The sequence below is a fragment of the Eptesicus fuscus genome, chromosome 4 (genome assembly GCF_027574615.1).
Source record: "Eptesicus fuscus isolate TK198812 chromosome 4, DD_ASM_mEF_20220401, whole genome shotgun sequence".
NCBI classification, from domain to species: Eukaryota; Metazoa; Chordata; class Mammalia; order Chiroptera; family Vespertilionidae; genus Eptesicus; species Eptesicus fuscus.
In genome coordinates, this window is record NC_072476.1 from 40,066,874 (window position 1) to 40,084,599 (window position 17,726).

The 17,726-nt window shown below is 40.6% G+C and overlaps 1 protein-coding gene across 1 annotated transcript in view; it reads right to left on the reverse strand.

The window, feature by feature from the left end:
* Positions 1-1,365: 1,365 nt before the first annotated feature.
* LOC103285927 (zinc finger protein 474) overlaps positions 1,366-17,726 on the reverse strand; it is a 57,622-nt gene continuing 41,261 nt past the window's right edge. The window contains 4 exon segments of the mRNA XM_028145129.2: positions 1,366-1,502; positions 1,504-1,582; positions 2,188-2,335; positions 4,986-5,166. Of these exon segments, the coding sequence (XP_028000930.2) occupies positions 1,479-1,502; positions 1,504-1,582; positions 2,188-2,335; positions 4,986-5,166 (432 nt within the window). The 3' untranslated portion in view covers positions 1,366-1,478.

Sequence of the window (17,726 nt, forward strand, 5' to 3'; positions counted from 1 at the left end):
CTTCACTGCTTCCACAGCACACAGCTAGGGCCATCCCACCCGAACCTACCTGGTCTCGGACGCTCAGCAGGGTCGGCCTGGGTAGGACTTGGAAGGGAGCTTGCTCTAGATTTAATTCCGCGGAACGTTTGCTGGCGGGTGGGGTGGCCCTCACGCTGGCTCACGGGTTCCTTGGACGTCACAGTTCCTACAAAAGCTCATCTTTTCCCACCACTTCAAGAACTCACAGGCTTGATCATTCCTCCAGATGAAGCCGTTTCGTTTTATTTATTTATTTTCTGTCATGCTGTGAAAGCAAAGTGCCCCAGAGTCTCTTTATAAAACCCCGAGTGGCAACTCATTTCCAAGTGGAGGCCAGAAGTGTTCCTTTCTTTCCCTGCTCCTTGACTTTGAACGTCAGCAGAACGCAGAAGTGTCTTTTGAAACACCACACTGTTCAAATGTTTGTCTTTACCTCCGTTTAGGATAAATCCAGACCGGCAGGCACACTGTAGGTGTGCTAACATTCCCATTTGCCTGAGTTACTAAACATGGTACAAAACTTTTCACCTTTGTCAGCTCACTTGTGTGAGTCTAGTTAGTATAATTAATGATGGTATCTAGCCTATAAGTGGAAAGGGATGAGCTTATGGGTTTGGAATTCCAACAGTTCTGAGTTTGCTTTCCTGCTCCATCTCTGAACTCTCAAGCTCAGTGTGACCTGGGAAGACTGTTTAGTCTAAGGATCAGTTTCCTCCTGTGTAAACTAAGGATAAGGATACCTACACGTAGGGCTGATGTGAGATATCCGTAATCTGATGCATAGGAAGCACTAACCCACAGTACAAGGACTATGTATTAAATGTTGTCGCTTTTGTTAGTAAGACTAAGCCATCCACTGTGAGTCGTTAAATGCTATGTCTTTCACAAGATGATAATGTTATTGGAGGGTGTCTAAAGACTTTAAACAAAAATGTATCTCTTGCTTCTTTTGGAACAGGCAAAAACAAAAACAAAACAACAACAAAAAACCCATGAATGATTAGCACCATCTCTTAACCTAACCTTTTATAATGCAGAGATATATGACCAAAACAGCAGGTTGAACATTGCTTGTATGGTCGGGGGCTAACTGTGCTATGTACGGTCATGAATGCAAGCTTGCAGGAACCCAGCAAATGCAGAATGGCCCTGAAATGCAGCCACAAAATGAACAAAGATCTCAAGCAAAGCTGCTGGGAGTCCAGACGAAGCAGTGCTGCCTGGGGGAGCAGCATTTCCTGGGCAGAGCAGCGCCCTGGCCCTGGCCTCCTCCCCGGAGAGCCCTGCCTCTATGAATACACATTCAAAGACTCGAAAACACAGAGCAGTCTCACAACCCACTTACTGTGCGTGGACTTGGGTGGGGAGGCACAGCACTTCCTGGCAGGCGTTTAGGCCTCAACAATAAAACACCTCTAAGCCCCTACGAGGGCATGAGAACTCTCGCTGGACTTCTCCTATAGAAGGAAGGGGCCTCCACCCATTTGATGAATCGCACTTGAGCAATCTCCTGACATCTGAGGCTGGCACTGGTTCCGAAATTTCCCTGTTGCATTTCTCACTTTTAGTAAGAGAATATGCGTTAGATACGGTTCCAGTATTAGAAGCGCTCAGCCCTTTTTTGAATGTCTCTCCTGTTGAATGATCTCCTAGAGAAAAGAAGATTCCAAATCAACAGCTCAATTAAAAACGCTTCCCTGGATCCAAGGGAGCGGGGAGTGGCGTGTTATTTCAGTTAGCCCAGGATTGGGAAGGAGTCCAGTTTTTCTTGGGACTAAGGAGTTGCCTTAAATCGCCACCCAAAGCCTCTGTTCACTGAATAATAGTCCTGATTGCGAGGTTCAAACTCTCACTCAGGGAAGCAGAGTGGGGGAAAGATGGCAACAGTTGGCTCTGAAATTTCCTTGAGACAAAAGTGCCAGGGCTGAGGCAGGGCAGCCCACTTGTGATTCTGCCTGACACAAGTGTGACATGCGTGAGCATTTGCCCACCACACAGTGGTTACACGTGTGCCACCAAAGCAGTGGGCTTCCTGTGCTAGGACTTTGATTCACTCCCGTTTCCATTGTTCCTCTCCTCGCCAACTTCTCCTCCTTCTCACCACACCCAGATCTCTTTCAAAAGGATTCATTCCTGTAACACTTTCACAGAGAGAAAGGGCTTTACTTGGTGACTTTTGGTTTACAGGATCGTTGGTGAACAATCAGTCTGTCTGGCAGGAAGGTACGCCCACAAATATTGCAGGGAACCAACTGGCTCTGGGCACTTCTCCAAGCAGCTTCATTTAAGGAATCGAGATCATAGAAACCTTTGGCTGGGGAGTTAAAGGAAAAAAAAAAGAAAGAAAAGAAAAAGAAAATGGTAAAATGGATCCGTTTTCATTGTGGAGAACCATATTCTACTTTTTATGGAAAATATTTTCAGGAAATACCTGTTGACTGAGGCTTTTAAACAAGTTATATTACTTTGGCCAAAAAAAAGTGCTGTTCACTCAAGGGTTGAGGAAAGTTTGCTATGAACCAGAGGCGTTTTGCTCCCTGGATTTTAAAAAGGGAAAGACATTGTTTTATGTGTTACGATATGCATTCGGTACTAATTATTAACATCTTTGCTTACACATTATTATGTTGCAAATATAACTTTTGGCTTTCTTTTAGTTGACTCTAAATATAAACTTACAAAGAAAAGAGAACATGTATTTGTATTTTTCTCTTCTGTAATCCTTCAGTGGAATGTTTTTAGAGGCCAACACTGACAGTCACGAGTGAATTTAAGATAAATTATATCATAAAAATTTATCATCTCTTTAAGGCCATAAACTCAGAGATTCTTTAAGTAATTAAAGTGAAGAATGCAAACAGAATAGTTAATCTGACGAAAAGAAGTGCCCTTAGGAAAACAAATAAGACAGCTGAAAGATGTACAATCTTCATTGGCAGAGCATAGGAAAAAGGCATATGGCTTTATTTTAGAGAAACAGTGTGGGACTTAGCTTTAATGAACCTTATTTAAATAGAACTACTTTAGTACATTAAATTGATTATGTCTTAGAATCTCCCAAAATAGGTCTCCAAAGTGTAGCCAGGCCCTCAAAAATATATAACATAGTTTTTCTCATTTTCATAGCATATATTTCCTCGTTAAAGCCCAGGTAATTCTCAGATGATTTCTGTCTCCATAGCAAACTTCAGATTCCTTAACATGCCTACTTCAATTATTGGTTTCTTTTCTTCATGGAAAATTAATTAAAATCCAGCAAATCTAGTATTTCTCCTTTGGATAAAGCAAGTGTCAATTTCTACATAGGATATAAAAGTGTTTTTCAGTGCTTTGAAAACGGTTGCAAAAATAATGGCACTGACTTTCTTCTTACTCATAAGGTTTAAAATTGACTAAAAATTCCAGAGTATTCATTGTCAGATGATTCATCACATCTCTCATGGTATTTGCATCAGGCTCTGACTTTGGATCTGTAGGAAGGGTTATTTGAACTCTATGGCTACAGTAACTCCATGGGGTGGAAGTGGTCATGGGAATTCTCTTGGTCTAGAAAGGAAAGACCCCTTCAGAAGTAAAAACAACCCAAGGTCAACAGGAAAATCCCAGGGGGTGTGGTTGAAGGGTCTAATTTTTCCAACAATAATAGCTGAATGAACCCACCAGGGCTTTCAAAATGGTCATTTCTCGCACCTCTTCTAGACTTGTGATAATTACGTTCAAAGCAGAGAAAGTGATAAAGATCGGAAGTGAACAAAACACATTTTTGATATCAAATGAGAATTGCTGGGAGATGGCTTCAATGAGGCAAACAACCTTTTTGTATGCAAATGCTCTAATTTTCATTTTGAGTTTTTTCCCCATCTCTACTCAGAGTCCTTCTCTAACAAGAACTGTGAAAAGTTGAATTCTAGAAGCATCTAGAACTTTATTATGATAATCTAAATTCCATTCTGTGAGTCATTAAAAACTCTTTTAGGTCACATCTCTAATAGGAGTGCTTTGGACTAAATGATACTAAATAACCTTCAAGGTACCTTCCAGCTCTGGAAATCTATGGCTACATAAGGAGAATGAAGGAACTGAATAACACTCCTCTTAAAACGAAGAATGATACTCTTTTGAGGGGAATTAGAGGGTCAACTGAGAATATGACAATGGTAGAAATGAGAAAGTCAGAGCTTATATGGCAAAAATACTCTCCAAACTACTTTATTCTCATACCCTAACAGAATATGCATAAGGTTCTGTAACAAGGCCACACATGGTAGTGTATGGAGGTCCTGTTTCATTTGGCTTGTGCACTGCTTAACAAAGTACTAATGGTAAAGTTTTAAAGTTGTGGACATTTCATACAGATGTCTAGATTTCCTGTTTCTTTTGTATTTTTGAAAGGCATGACCCTACTGTGCTAAATTTCTTAATGATAGCACCAGCTGAAACTGGGCAGCAGCTGTCTACTTTAGAGGAAGCTAGTGCTTTCCAGCTCCCATAGTCTTCACTGCCCCTCTTTTCATACCTGGACCAATTTATTCCATTTTGGAACCTGATTAGTGGACCCTGTAAGCATTTGAGTTTGGGACTCCTGTTCTACAAACTCTAAGATGCATTCATATTTGCAAACATGTCACCAGATGGCCCCAAAGGTGTGTTTTTTTAAGCTTCATTGTTTTTAAATATTGTGCTTGATAACATATGAAAGCAACTTTTGAGAAAGATGTAAATTCCAGTGGGCCCCTCTCCTTGTGCAGTTTTGCCAAGACATTGTGTCTTTATGTCTCAGCATCTGTGGGCAACACTTTGGGCAGGCATTCCAGAACTATTTTTCCTATTCAACTGTAGCCAGGACAGTAAATATTGCTCATTTTAGTTGTGTGAACAAGAGAGAAAAGAATATCTCTACTCTTACAGGTTTAGAGAGAAATGTCTCCCCTTATGTACCCGAGTCATTTCACCCAAAAACTTACCACTAATGGCCCTGATTTCAGGTTTCTTAGGTTCTGGTCTCCTTAACTCTTTAGGCAGCAAGTTGTTTTCATTATGCCATTTTTTCAGACATTGTGGCTCATGGATGGCAATCGATTTTGTTCCATATTCACGACCACAAATGTAGCAAATGATTGTTGGTGGACGCCTAATCATTGCTGGCTACAAATAATAGAAAATGTCTATTAGATAATGTTTAGGAAATTATGTTTTAAAATTATAAAGTGTGGAAATTACATTTATTATACATTCAAATTAGCTAGAAAATCAATGTTTTTTAAAAATTCCAACCAGTCTGTTAAAGTTCACCTTCTTGGAAATTAAGGGAACCAAGTTATGTTATCTGAGTGATTGGGGTCAGGTGAGGCTGTGTGTTTGGGAGGAGGATAGAAGATAAAGATGAGCTAAGCATAATTCTGCATATTGGTACTTGATAAAATATATTTTTTTCATTTAATAAATATTGTCTTCTGACTATTCTCCATGATGGGGAGAATACAATGATAAATTAGGTATGAATCATCCTCTCAAAAACATCAGACCCTAGTACACCAATATATATGAGAAATAATGTGTCATTGGAGAGTTTATAACAGTGTTATGCTGCCCACATTCTCTCGTGTAAACAACCTGGTACTACAAGTTCCTGGGATTCTCTGCCATTTTTGACCTGGAGTATGCTCCACCCACAGGCAGAATAGCAACTCAGTTACAGGTGGAAGTTAGTGGATGTATACCCAGCTTCCTCCCTCAGGCTAATTCCAGACAGTCTTCCAGAAGACCCCACTGGGATTGCATCTCAATTGTTCATGAACACACTACCTAGGCTTTCTTCTCTTCCCTGTCTCTCCTCCCACTACTTTACTGGGGTTTCCTGAGACTACCTCCCAAACAAAGAGTACTTGAACTCAAATCCTTTTCTTAGCATTTGTTTCTAAGAGAATGAAATCTAAGGAAGAGTAAAGGTAAAATGCACCAGGGATCTTCTGCTTCTATTGAAAGTTACAAGAATGAGCATAACCAATGGACACGGACATTGGCGGGGGAGGGTGTTAGGGCATGTGCTGGGAGTAGGGGAGGACGGGGAGAGGTCAATGGGGGGAAAAGGAGACATATGTACTACTATTTGTAATACTTTAAACAATAAAAAATAAAATAAGAAACATTGCTTCCAAACAAACCAGATAACCTACAGAATCATAATTTTTGAGGCCATGGAGACTCTGAGTTGCAAGATAAATCAATGAACTAAAGGAATTGCCTAAGTTTGATGGTGGATCAGCAGAACCAAGAGAAAACCTCCCACACTTCAACTTTATGTGAGTATGGACAGCAGTTGTCTGCTTCATAAAGGGGCAGGACAGATGACCAGAACCCCTCCCCCCTACCCAGGAGGTCTTACACCCAGTGACAGGAGGTGACCAGCTAATGCTGTAGAGAGGCAGGAGCATTGAGAGAAACCATCACTAAGACTAGAACTCAGGGCCTGCCTAAATCTAAGGGTAGAACTAGAGAATTAGGCCTGTACTGAGTACCAGGTAAGACTAGTTTACTGCTGGGAGATGAGGTGACAATAAGAGGACTCCCTTTCTGTTGCAGGCATGCAGGGTCCACCAGGGTCTAAGAGTGCAGCAGGAGAACGGGGAGAAGACCTTTGGCTCCAGGCCTTACACTAAGGGCAAGACAGGGGCAGTCTACCTCTGCGGGAGTTTAAAGGCTGTAGTGCATAGAACATAACTAAAGCCAAGACAAGGTCCAAGCCCTGCTAAATTACAGACTACATTGACAACCACCTATACTCACAGCCTGACAGAAGAGGCATACTCATTTCTGGGCATAAGTATAATTTACCTCAGAATCTTACAATGTCCAGCATTCAATCAAAATTATAAAGCATGTGCCTGTGCGCACACACACATAGAAATTAGGATCCATGAGATCTTAAGTGTAACCAGATCAAGGTATAGCCTACATATTGTGATTATCAGGGTTTTTAAATACGTATTTTAAAATAATTATTTTAATTAATACTAAATTATTGAAAATAATTCTATGTTAAAGAATCTAGAGGTGGGCAGCATGCGTAAATATATGGGAAATTAAAGCCGAGAGATGAAAGCAGGTAAAAATTATTCAAGAAAACCAAAATGACAGGAAACTGTTAAGCAGGGAAATAACCTATAACTGCACTTAAAGTTAGTCTGGCTGTAATGTATCTAAATGGGCCATCAGGGCAGCACGTCGCTGAGAGCTTGAACTCCTGTGTCTTTGGGGATAAGGAAATCATGGTCCAAGAGAACGCCAACGTTTTATCCTAGGTAACAAGGAAGACGGTGGTGTGACTTCCTGAAAGGGGGAAGTCAAGAAAGGCAGGTTGGGGAAGGAAAAAAAAAATAGAACCTGTTCTGGACCTGTTGCATTTGACATAGTGATAGAATTTAAATGTGAATAAATCCAGCGTAACTGGAAATAGAGGCCTGTAATTCAGGACTAGTGAGCTCCAGCGCTGTTCACACAGAAAAGACATCTAATACCATAAAAATTCCAGAAAAGGAGCATATAGAGTTTGGAGAAAAATTCTTGGGTGAATATCTACAGTAAGGAGATTGAGCAAGAGAAAGACATAAAGGTTCAAGTTTGCAGTTCAAGTAACAGGGAATGGAGATAAAAGACTCCATTCAGAATTCTGGAAACACTTTTGGATTCCAGAAAGATGGTGTCAAATGCTACTTTGTCAAATACTACAGAGAGGAAGAGTGATTGAAAAAGATAGTTACTAGATTTGGTTCCCAATAGATTACAAATCAGTGACTTTTGAGAGTTCAGTTCCAATGGATATAAGAATAAAAACTAAATTTTTAGGAGGTAAACAGCAGGTGGAGGAGAAGAGGAATACATAGTATGTCCAGAAAGTTTGCAGAGAGGAAATCTGAGAGTTGAGTACCATTGAGGAAGGATTTGTGTTGTTGTTTTTAGGATAGGAGTGTGTTTGACAGAAAGAGAGAATGCAGGCCTAAGAGGAAAGGGAAAATCAATTTTAAAAAGGCCTCAGAGGAGGCAGGAGGAGTTGTAATCAAAGGTGTAATGGGAAATGGCAGCCTCCGAGGGAGGGGAGGAAATAGATAAAGTTAGAGGAAGGTTGTTGTAGAGAAGGGAGGCGCTCATGGAGCTCACATAAGATGGACTTAGTTTTCTAAGGATGAGGCAGAGCAATCTTCAGAGAATAAAGAGATTCAAATTCTGGAAAATTGAATAGTGAAAAATACTGGGATTAGGCACTACAAGGAATGTGATGTGATTTAATTAGGGAAGAATACTCACCCAGTAATGGAAAAGACCCAGATATGTTGAGCTGCAAGATATTTTAGTGGAATTAGAGGACCTTTTCCAATATATTCTTAAGTAGCACTGGATGGCATGAAAGCAGAAACTAATTTAATGGTGTGGTCTTCCTGGGGAAATAAAACATGGTAAAATGTGTGTGTGTGTGTGTGTGTGTGTGTGTGTGTGTTTTAGAATTAGCCTGCTCTACACTAAGATTGTTGGAGGTTACACCTGCAGTGCAGAAAGCACAGAAGAAGATTAAAATCAGAAGAAAGCACATACACGATGCCTGCATAGCCAACCAGAAACAACAGATTATGGGTGAGTAGATCCACAATTAATTTAGACCCAGCAAAATGGAACATGGAGTTACTCACTTGAGGATCTAAGTTTTTTTTTTTTTAAACATTAATTTGAGGTAGAAAAATTTTACTCTATTATTATGTATTGCATTATGGTAACTAAATACCAGTTATCAATTCTTCCTTGTTATTAGCCATGTAGCATCTAACATTTAAAATGTGAATTAAAAATATTAGTGGAATTCAAGACTTAAGAGAAAGGATAAAGCAGAAGCAATAATTTTAGAAATATCCCAAAGTTCCTTACTACGTTTTACATATTTATTTACTTGAAACATTAATTAAATTCAGGCTTTTTGGCTTAAAAAGGGCAAGTTATTATTTTTGCTTTGAGGATAATGGATTTGTTAAAATTCCCTATGGAAAGTATGAGCCAAATTCAGCATTTAACCAAGCGTATAAGCAAAGTAAATGGCATGGGTCATAAATGAAGGCATTCATGTCCCATTGTCAGGAGGTTTCTTTTAGAAGGAAAAATTAGAAGAAAAGAGGCAGACACAGAGGCCAGAAGACACACACAAAATAACCTAAAGGGATGTGGGAGAAAATTAATACCATAAAAAGGCTGAGATGTTCCATGTTATGTTTTCCAAAGCATGCCGCGTGCTCTGCATTTGTGGTTGAACTGCAGTTGAACCTGCAGCATATTCCATACTCTTAGGTTTTAGGCATCTCACTCCTAAACCATGCTCTGGGGAAGTGCAAGCAACCCAGGCACAGCCGGAGAGAAAAATGCATCCCTGTGGGTCCGAACGGAGATAAGAGACCCTCTTCTGTTTGTCCGTGAATTTCACAATCGTCAGCCTGAAATTTCCAGGGAAAACGGAACAAGCTCCAACTTGTGGTTATTGCCAGTACCCCAACTGCCAAGTCTTACCCTTCCGTCTCTTTGTCCAGCTTGTGGATGGAAGGGGGGGTGTTGGGTGTGGAGAAGACAGGAAGAGGAGACCCTAAGCCTGGCGGGAGGGGCACAGGCCTTTCTTGGCTCCTGGGCTAATGTGACAGACAGGGCCTAGCAGAGCAGGGCCGGGCGGCGGGAGGTTTGCCCAAGGACCTGTCCACACGGGACCTTGCCGGGCCTGCCAACTCCAGGAAAGTGTAATCACAGGAAGGCACAGGGGAAGCAGATAAGTGCGAAGTTTCTGCAGAGCCAAAGATTCCATCCACAGCTTTCCTGTCAACATTTCAGATATTGGAGGGGAGAGGCACTACTTTTAAAACACTGAGGTAAAAGATTTTTTAAAAAAGTGGATCTCTGAATTTCCATCAGAGCTCCTTCAGGTGTAAACTGTTCTATGGGAGGAGGGAGACCGCGTGCGGTTACCCCCGCAGTTTCCTGGGAAGGTCTGTTTAGGCTGGATACAGACAGGGGCACTTGAACACTTGAGGGAAAGCTTTCATGTGTGCATTTCTTTTAACTTGAATCCAGTGATTTTCATATGTTTCCAATCATTTTGCTGGCCACTATTGGAAGTATCATTTCATGTTCTATGCACAATTTTTCTTTTTCTTTTTGTTAATGTCTTTTCTCTGTCAGGAACCCCACATGTTCAATCTTTCAGGCTGAGACTGAGCAATGCAAAGGGAAGTGAACATTTAACAACTTTTCTCCTCCTTAGTGTCATTCATCCACTCATTTTTACAATTTAAAACAAACAGCGATAGTACCACCATTAAAGCAAGGGGGAAAGAACAAGGACCGAGACAAGAGGGTGGTGTGGTGAACAACCTTAAAAGAGGTATTCCTGGGAGAAGAATGGTCATAGTTCCACAAAACTAGACCAGGATGCCTATTTCAATCAGCTCCCGCTGACCTCCCTGACAACTCAGGCTGAAAGGAACCCACTGAACGACACAACTCAATAGCAAACAGAGTGTACAGGGGAAGTATAACAATTGGTTAGGAGGGAAAAAAATATTTCTAACATTAACTGTTATTGCATGAATCTTAACAAAGGAGATATTGAAACTAAAACTAAAATGGAAGTCATGCCCTAGCCGGTTTGGCTCAGTGGATAGAGCATCGACCTGCACACTGAAGGATCCCAGGTTTGATTCCAGGCAAGGGCATGTACCTTGGTTGCAGGCTTGGTCCCTGGCCCTGGTAGGGGCGTGTGCAGGAAGCAATCAATCCATGTGTCTCTCTGTCTCTCCCCCTCCCTCCTACTCTCTCCAAAAATCAATGGAAAAATATCCTGGGGTGAGGATTAACAAAAACAATAAATATATGTGTATATATATATTTTTTTAAAAAATTATATATTTTATTGATTTTTTACAGAGAGGAAGAGAGAGGGATAGAGAGCCAGAAACATCGATGAGAGAGAAACATCGACCAGCTGCCTCCTGCAAACCTCCTACTGGGGATGTGCCCGCAACCAATGTACATGCCCTTGACCGGAATCGAACCTGTCAATCGAACCTTCAGTCCGCAGACCGATGCTCTATCCACTGAGCCAAAGTTTCGGCAAAATATATATATATATTTAAATGTAAGTCACTACTAGCAGTTTTACAAGAGATCAGAAACACACTGCATTTTGTCATTTCTTATATTAATCCCATAATACATACTAAGTACTAATAGTGTGAAATTATAGTTGTGTAATATTATTTATAGGAAAGTTAGGAGAATATGATTAGAGGATGTAGCTTTTTGAAAATTTGATGTGAAATACATATTAGTGAGTGATAATTCTGGGCAATATGCCCCTTTGAAATTCTGATGGCTATGATCATCTCCTCAGAAAAATAGACATGTATATAGAATTATGGATAAAATTTTTAATGATTGGTGGACTCTGTAAAACTCATCCATTAACCACAGGAAGTGAGCTGTTGAGCATTAGTCAGAGACATATTTTTTTTTTCCAAATAGGTGGTCCTTTATATAAGGAGCCATTTGGGACTGTTTAAATGCCTCAAGAACTTATGAAATACACCACTTCTTGCTTTAGGGTTATCTTAAGTCTTGTTTTGCCTAAAATAGTCCCTATTATACCCATTGTCATTTATTCTCTAAACTGTTCCTATTTAGTCAATAAATTATATAATCACTCTACTTCCAATCCTTTTTATAAAAACATCAATTAATAAAATATAAGCAATCAAGAGATTAAACAACAACAAAAAAGCTCAGAAATATTGAAGCTGTGGACTGTAAGATTGCCAATGAATTCATTTAAATATATAACAAGGCAAGATGACTATAATTTCTATAGTCATCCAGAAATTATGGTTAGAGAAGAGAATATAAAAGAAACACACCTTGACCAATAAAAATGCTTATAAAAAATGGCAAGGGAAGGAGAGATGCAAAGATTTTAATGATACTAAGTTCTTTAGACCTCTCATGGCCATCGGTCAATTAAAACAATATAAAATTAAAGCATGGAGTTAAAAGTTTTCAAATACTTTAATAATTTATCTTTGTTTTTTTAACTTTGGTGGGTCCTTTAAAAACTAATATTTTTAGTGAAGAAATATTTTTCTGAGGTTCTATAATATCATTAATTATACTGATTTCTTTTTGCCAAATTCAAGTAAAATGAAATATAATCTATTAATAATAACTTGGATACAATGAGCTCACTTCTATGAAAATATCTGTATATCTTTATTTATATACTAGAGGCCTGATGCTCAAAATTCATGCAAAAGTAGGCCTTCCTTCCCGCAGCTGCCGGTACCGGCTTCCCTCTGGCACCCAGGACCCGGGATTCCCTCACAGCCCCGGCTTCATCCAGAAGGTCGTCCAGAAGGACGTCGGTCTAATTAGCATATTACGCTTTTATTATTATAGATGTTTGTCTACACAGAGCATGTTTGGAATGATATTCACTAAGGTCAAACTAATTTGGGGGTAATTTTATGCTCATTTTGATACTTTCCTAATGGCTTAAGTTTTTGTGATGAATTTGTGTCATTTTTATAAGAATAATTTTTTAAAGTAAACTCGAGTCAAAACTTAAGCAGAAATCAGCACTTAATGGAAAAATCAGGTGGAGCCCAAGTAACTTTCTGAAAATTCCTTGAATAACTGATAAAAGATTATAGTCAAGGCTTTGTATAATAATACAGTTTAGTATCATAATTAGTAATTGAAATGGGAAATAATATTAGGGATGAATACAGCTTTGCATAGCATAAAATAACAGTACAATGCAAAATTAAAATATTAATAGTATCTTAAATTATATTACCAATATTCCAGTACACTGTTTTATTGTGTCAACTGTGCACAGCTGAATATGCATCAGTTAAATCCTTGCATGATGCAACTCAACTGAAGTCCTAGAATCTGCTCCATTACTTTAAAAAGCAGTAACAAGGGCCTGGAAAAATAATCTGAGGACAGCATTTAGCATGAGTCTGTTTCTATCATAAGATAATCTAAATATAGTTCTTCTAGATATTTTAATTTTGTTCAGGCTTGTTTTCTTGGCTTGGTTGCATTAGTCAAAAATAAATTCACAAATAACTAAATGGGACCATATGGTATTAGCCAGCATGTGTTGAAAGTGACAGCCAAAAAGATAATTTGGGGGACGGCTGTATTGAACCATCCCTTGGGTCCTGTGTTGCCCATTGTGGCTGGACTGACAAATCACCATAAATTTTCAGCCTCCCACCTGCCTCCCTCCCCTCTGCACTTGACTATGTTCTCCACAAACTTGGTCTGTCTGGTCTGACGTGACACTAGAAATTTCTGTGGTTTCCCATGGCTACAGAATAAAGGCCAAATACTTTATACTGAGTTCATTCATGCCCAACCTTAGCCCCATGAAACAGGTCTGCTAACCACACCAAACTCAGGTCCATTCCCCAAGTGAGAGGCCACAGTCGTCAACTTTGCTGTCTCCATGATTTTACTCATCTGTTCCTTCTCGCAACAAGCATTTAAATTGAATATAGCACCTGCATTATGCTGGAGGTTGTGGGGAAACCCAGTCCTTAGCTTTCCTTAGTAAATGCAAACAAATAAACTACTAAATCAGAAGGCAACATTTGTAAGTGCCCTGATAGGGAGACAGAATGCTATGGGAGGCAGAAGCAGGAAAAGGGGGAAGAGTTTTGACCAGAAGACAGTGACAAGGGTGATATTTGAAGTGGCTTTGTTGAGTGGGTAGAACTGTACTGATGTGGTGAGTACTCCCTCAAGCAAACATGATCTGTTCAGCAACTGTTCAATAGTACTCTGGTATGCTAATATGGACGTTATATAGTCCACAGTGAAAAAACTGGTTAGAGGAAGTGTGAAAGCAAGACTCAGTCTGTTCGATATAGGACTGAAATAGGAGTGGCCAGACCTTGAGAGCATAGTCAGTGTTGTCACCTTTCCTGTGTCCTCCAACCTTCCCACCTTGGTGCTGGTCCATCCTCACGTCATTAGAAGCTAGCCATGGCTCAGGGGCTGGGTAGGCATTTGTACTAGAAGCAAATACTTTCTATGACAAGATAGCAGCAATAACCATGTTGGGGTATTGTGCTATTGTGGGAGTCAGGCAGAGAGAGGGCAATGAAAAAAGTAATGCAAAGTGTCTTGATCTTGTTGAGACCCAAGTTCAAGGATGAGGACTTAATACCCATGAGATGGAATCAGATCAAGAAGCTGGGGGCAATTTATAATTTTTATATACTAAAACATCTTGATTCTCCCATATTGAGGAAATACATCCTCGTTCTGCCTGCACTGAAAGAGACTGAAGAACTCTCAAGTGATAATAATAATAGTAATAATAATAATAATTACACTAATGCAAGGAAACATTGTGAATAGATAAACAAAGTGTAATACCACCATCCAATGGACCATTACTCAGCAGTAAAGAAAAAACTACTGTTATTTGCACCATTATGGATGAAACTCAGAATCATCATGCTGAACAAAGCAAGACACAAAAGAGTACATTACTGCCTGATTCCATTTAGATAAAATCCGAACTAAGCTATAATGATTGAAAGTCAAATCAGGGGTTGCTGGAAGCTGGAGGTGGAAGAAGGAACAAAGGGGATAAGGAAGCTTTGGGGGTGATGAAATGTTCTATATCATGATTATGGTGGTGATATAACAGGTATATAAAGCTGTCAAAACTTATTGAATTGCCTGTGTTTAATGGATGCAGTTTAGTGTTTGTGATATTAATCCTCAATAAAGCAGATTAAGCACCACCCCATCAGACCTGGTTTAGTGAAGTGCTTTTGCATTGCCATGTTCATGCAATGCAGTCCGTTAAAGTCAGCAGTACATATTGTCAGATGAAATTCCAAAATCAAATAATATATTTGAGTGGCTTTTGCCAGGAACTGGAGAATATTTTTAAGTGGTCTAAATTCTAAACCTTTAACTTATCTCTCAAGAAAATTTTCCAGTTGAAAACAAGAAAAAAAAGGGGGGAGGGGAAACTAAAGAATATGAGAAAATGTTTTATTTAATTGAGAATTTTCCCACTAGGACATTAACATTTTTTGCCAGAGAAAGTACATGAAGCCGCAATGCCGTCCACACACAATCCCATCCAGCAGAGATGGATCCGTTCGAGAAGCAGGCCTGTTCCCCTGTGCCCTGTGCCGGGTGCGTGGCATCTGGTCTGCTGGAGACATAACCGACGCCAGCTTCTCGTCTTTCAGGAAGAGGAACTTCATGGCCCTTTTTAGTTTATGAGTGTGCGTGTGTGTGTGTGTGTGTGTGTGTGTGTGTGTGTGAGCGCGCTAAAGACATAAAAGGTTAATCACTTCCTTCAGTTGATTTCAGAAATATCGAAAGACTCCCTTTGCCTCAAACTAGTCATTCCTTTATTGTATTTTCTTCTGTTTTGTACTTGACCTTCCTCCAGCCCCAAATGATCATCTTCAGGCTTATTCCCCTCAGGAAGAGAGCACTGAGAGCTTTGGCTGGAGGAGGTCCTAAGTACAATCACATATCTGCTCCCCTGGGGCACAGACTGGGCGGCAATGGCTGGCTGCTTGTATTTGCTGTCAGTGACACAGTCCGCCTGTTCTTTTTGAGGAGGTCGTTTTGGTGGGCCGTGCCCAAACAGCCTTATCAAAATGTAAAAGGTGCCTTTTTTATTACCAAATACGTATGCAAATGAAATACCTGGCTCTTTCCCCAAGTAACAGGTTTCACACATTACTTGAAAAGGAACAAACAAAAATGCAGGAAGTTTAATGGTCTCTCTTTCTCTTTTTTAGGTTTCATCATAACAATTCCTGCATCAAAACTGCCATATGCCCTTTGTTCATTTGGGGACATTCATTAACCTAAGAGTCAAAGAGAAATCAAGGAACCCAGAGGTGAGAAAGCATCTTGAAAGGGAACAGTCCCATTGGCTTTAACCATGACTTGGAGTAAATTAAGGTGCTCCACCTTACCATACTTTCAAACCCTCTGGTTGTGGTCATTCATCTGCATGGCACAGGTCACAAGATGCAAAGCTTGGAAATGGTACCCCTGGGAGAGATACACATGGCAGTCCGTACCCCATCCCCGGACTCCACCTTGAATCCCACCCTATGTGTTAGTGGCACTTTGCTCCTCAGATGGAGCATGACTGGGAACGAGCGCCGTATGGCCAGTCTGCAAATATCTGGATTTAATCAGATATTTTTCAACTGCACAGAAGCCAATAAAGCAATGGGATTCTGAACGGTGATACTCACGTTGCATTGGGAGCAGAAAGAACTCAGAGACATCTGCTGAAAACACAGCTGAGAGTGATTCGGGGGTTTGAGACCTGCTCTAAATGGAAATGCATCTAAAGGCCGTCTCCCGGGACCATGGCGGCCCAGCTGCTGTGGCTCAGGAGGAATTATCTGGTTGCAGGCAATGTGCCAGGTGCTGTGCTAGGTTGAGAACCGAGAACTGGCTCTCACAGTGGGAATAACCACACTTAACTCACCACCTTTACTCAAGAACTATTTACTTTTTCCTCAGCTCTTTCTCTGGGACAGTAGGTCAGGTGGACGGGTCCCTGAGTGGCAGCCACAGAGCCCATTCCACCTGAAATCAGTCAAGGCACAGGGCAGGGTGAGAAAGGCACCTGCTGAGTGGAGAAAGCATTTTCTTGACTTCTCTGCCCATTGCTATGTTTGAGCTCAAATGGATTAGTTCTGAAAACCTACTCTCCAAATGTGGAACCTCTCTAGGCTCCTGGACTTTTTTGTGGGCTTTTTGTGGCCCTGTAAAATTCTTAGAAGGTTTGGCTTCCAGATGTCTGACCCACAAGAACGGCCTGTTTTTGGAAACTCCCACAGGTGATCCAAATGGGGGCTGGCAGCTGGGGTGAGTTACCCTCCGCTCAGGCATGAAGTGTGTGTGTGCCAGTGGTCCCTGCACATGACGATCACACAACGATGTGGGTCGCTTCATGGGTCTCTTATGACCCAGCTTGTCCTGTTTAGAGCATCTCACCATGTTACCCACCAGAAGCATCTCCCTTCTGCCTTATACTCTGGGATCTCAATTTTAAACTAATGAACCAAAAGCCTTTTCAGCCGACAGACAGGCATGTTTTCCTTGACCAGCACAATGTTCTTAAAACTTTTGTATGTGAATATCTTTAGGTGGGACTTACTCTCCAGGATACTACAGCCTCCACCACTCTCTATTGCCGAACATGTAGCCTGCCTAGCCCTGAAAGCATTTGAGCTTGTGACTCTGAGCAGCCAGTTTTCCCCCTCTCTCTTCCTACTCATCTCCCCAATAAAAGGTATTTACCTAATATCTCATTTGTAAGAAATGACCCAAACTTATGGTTAATTTTCATGCATGTGCCAATGGCTAAAGAGGGTGTATTATGGTGGAATTAAAACAGTTTGCCAGATAGTAGGCGACATTTTATAGAAAAAAAACTATGCAGTGGGACATTAGAGACAGTCACCTGAAAATTCCCGTCTTTCTTTGAATTTCAGCACTTGGACAATTACTACAGAGCTTGACAGGAGGCTTGAAGCCTATCCTTAGGCTACAGAGTGCCTACTTTAAGGGTTAAGACTGATTTCCAAAGCCATGTGCATATAGTAACCATTGATCCT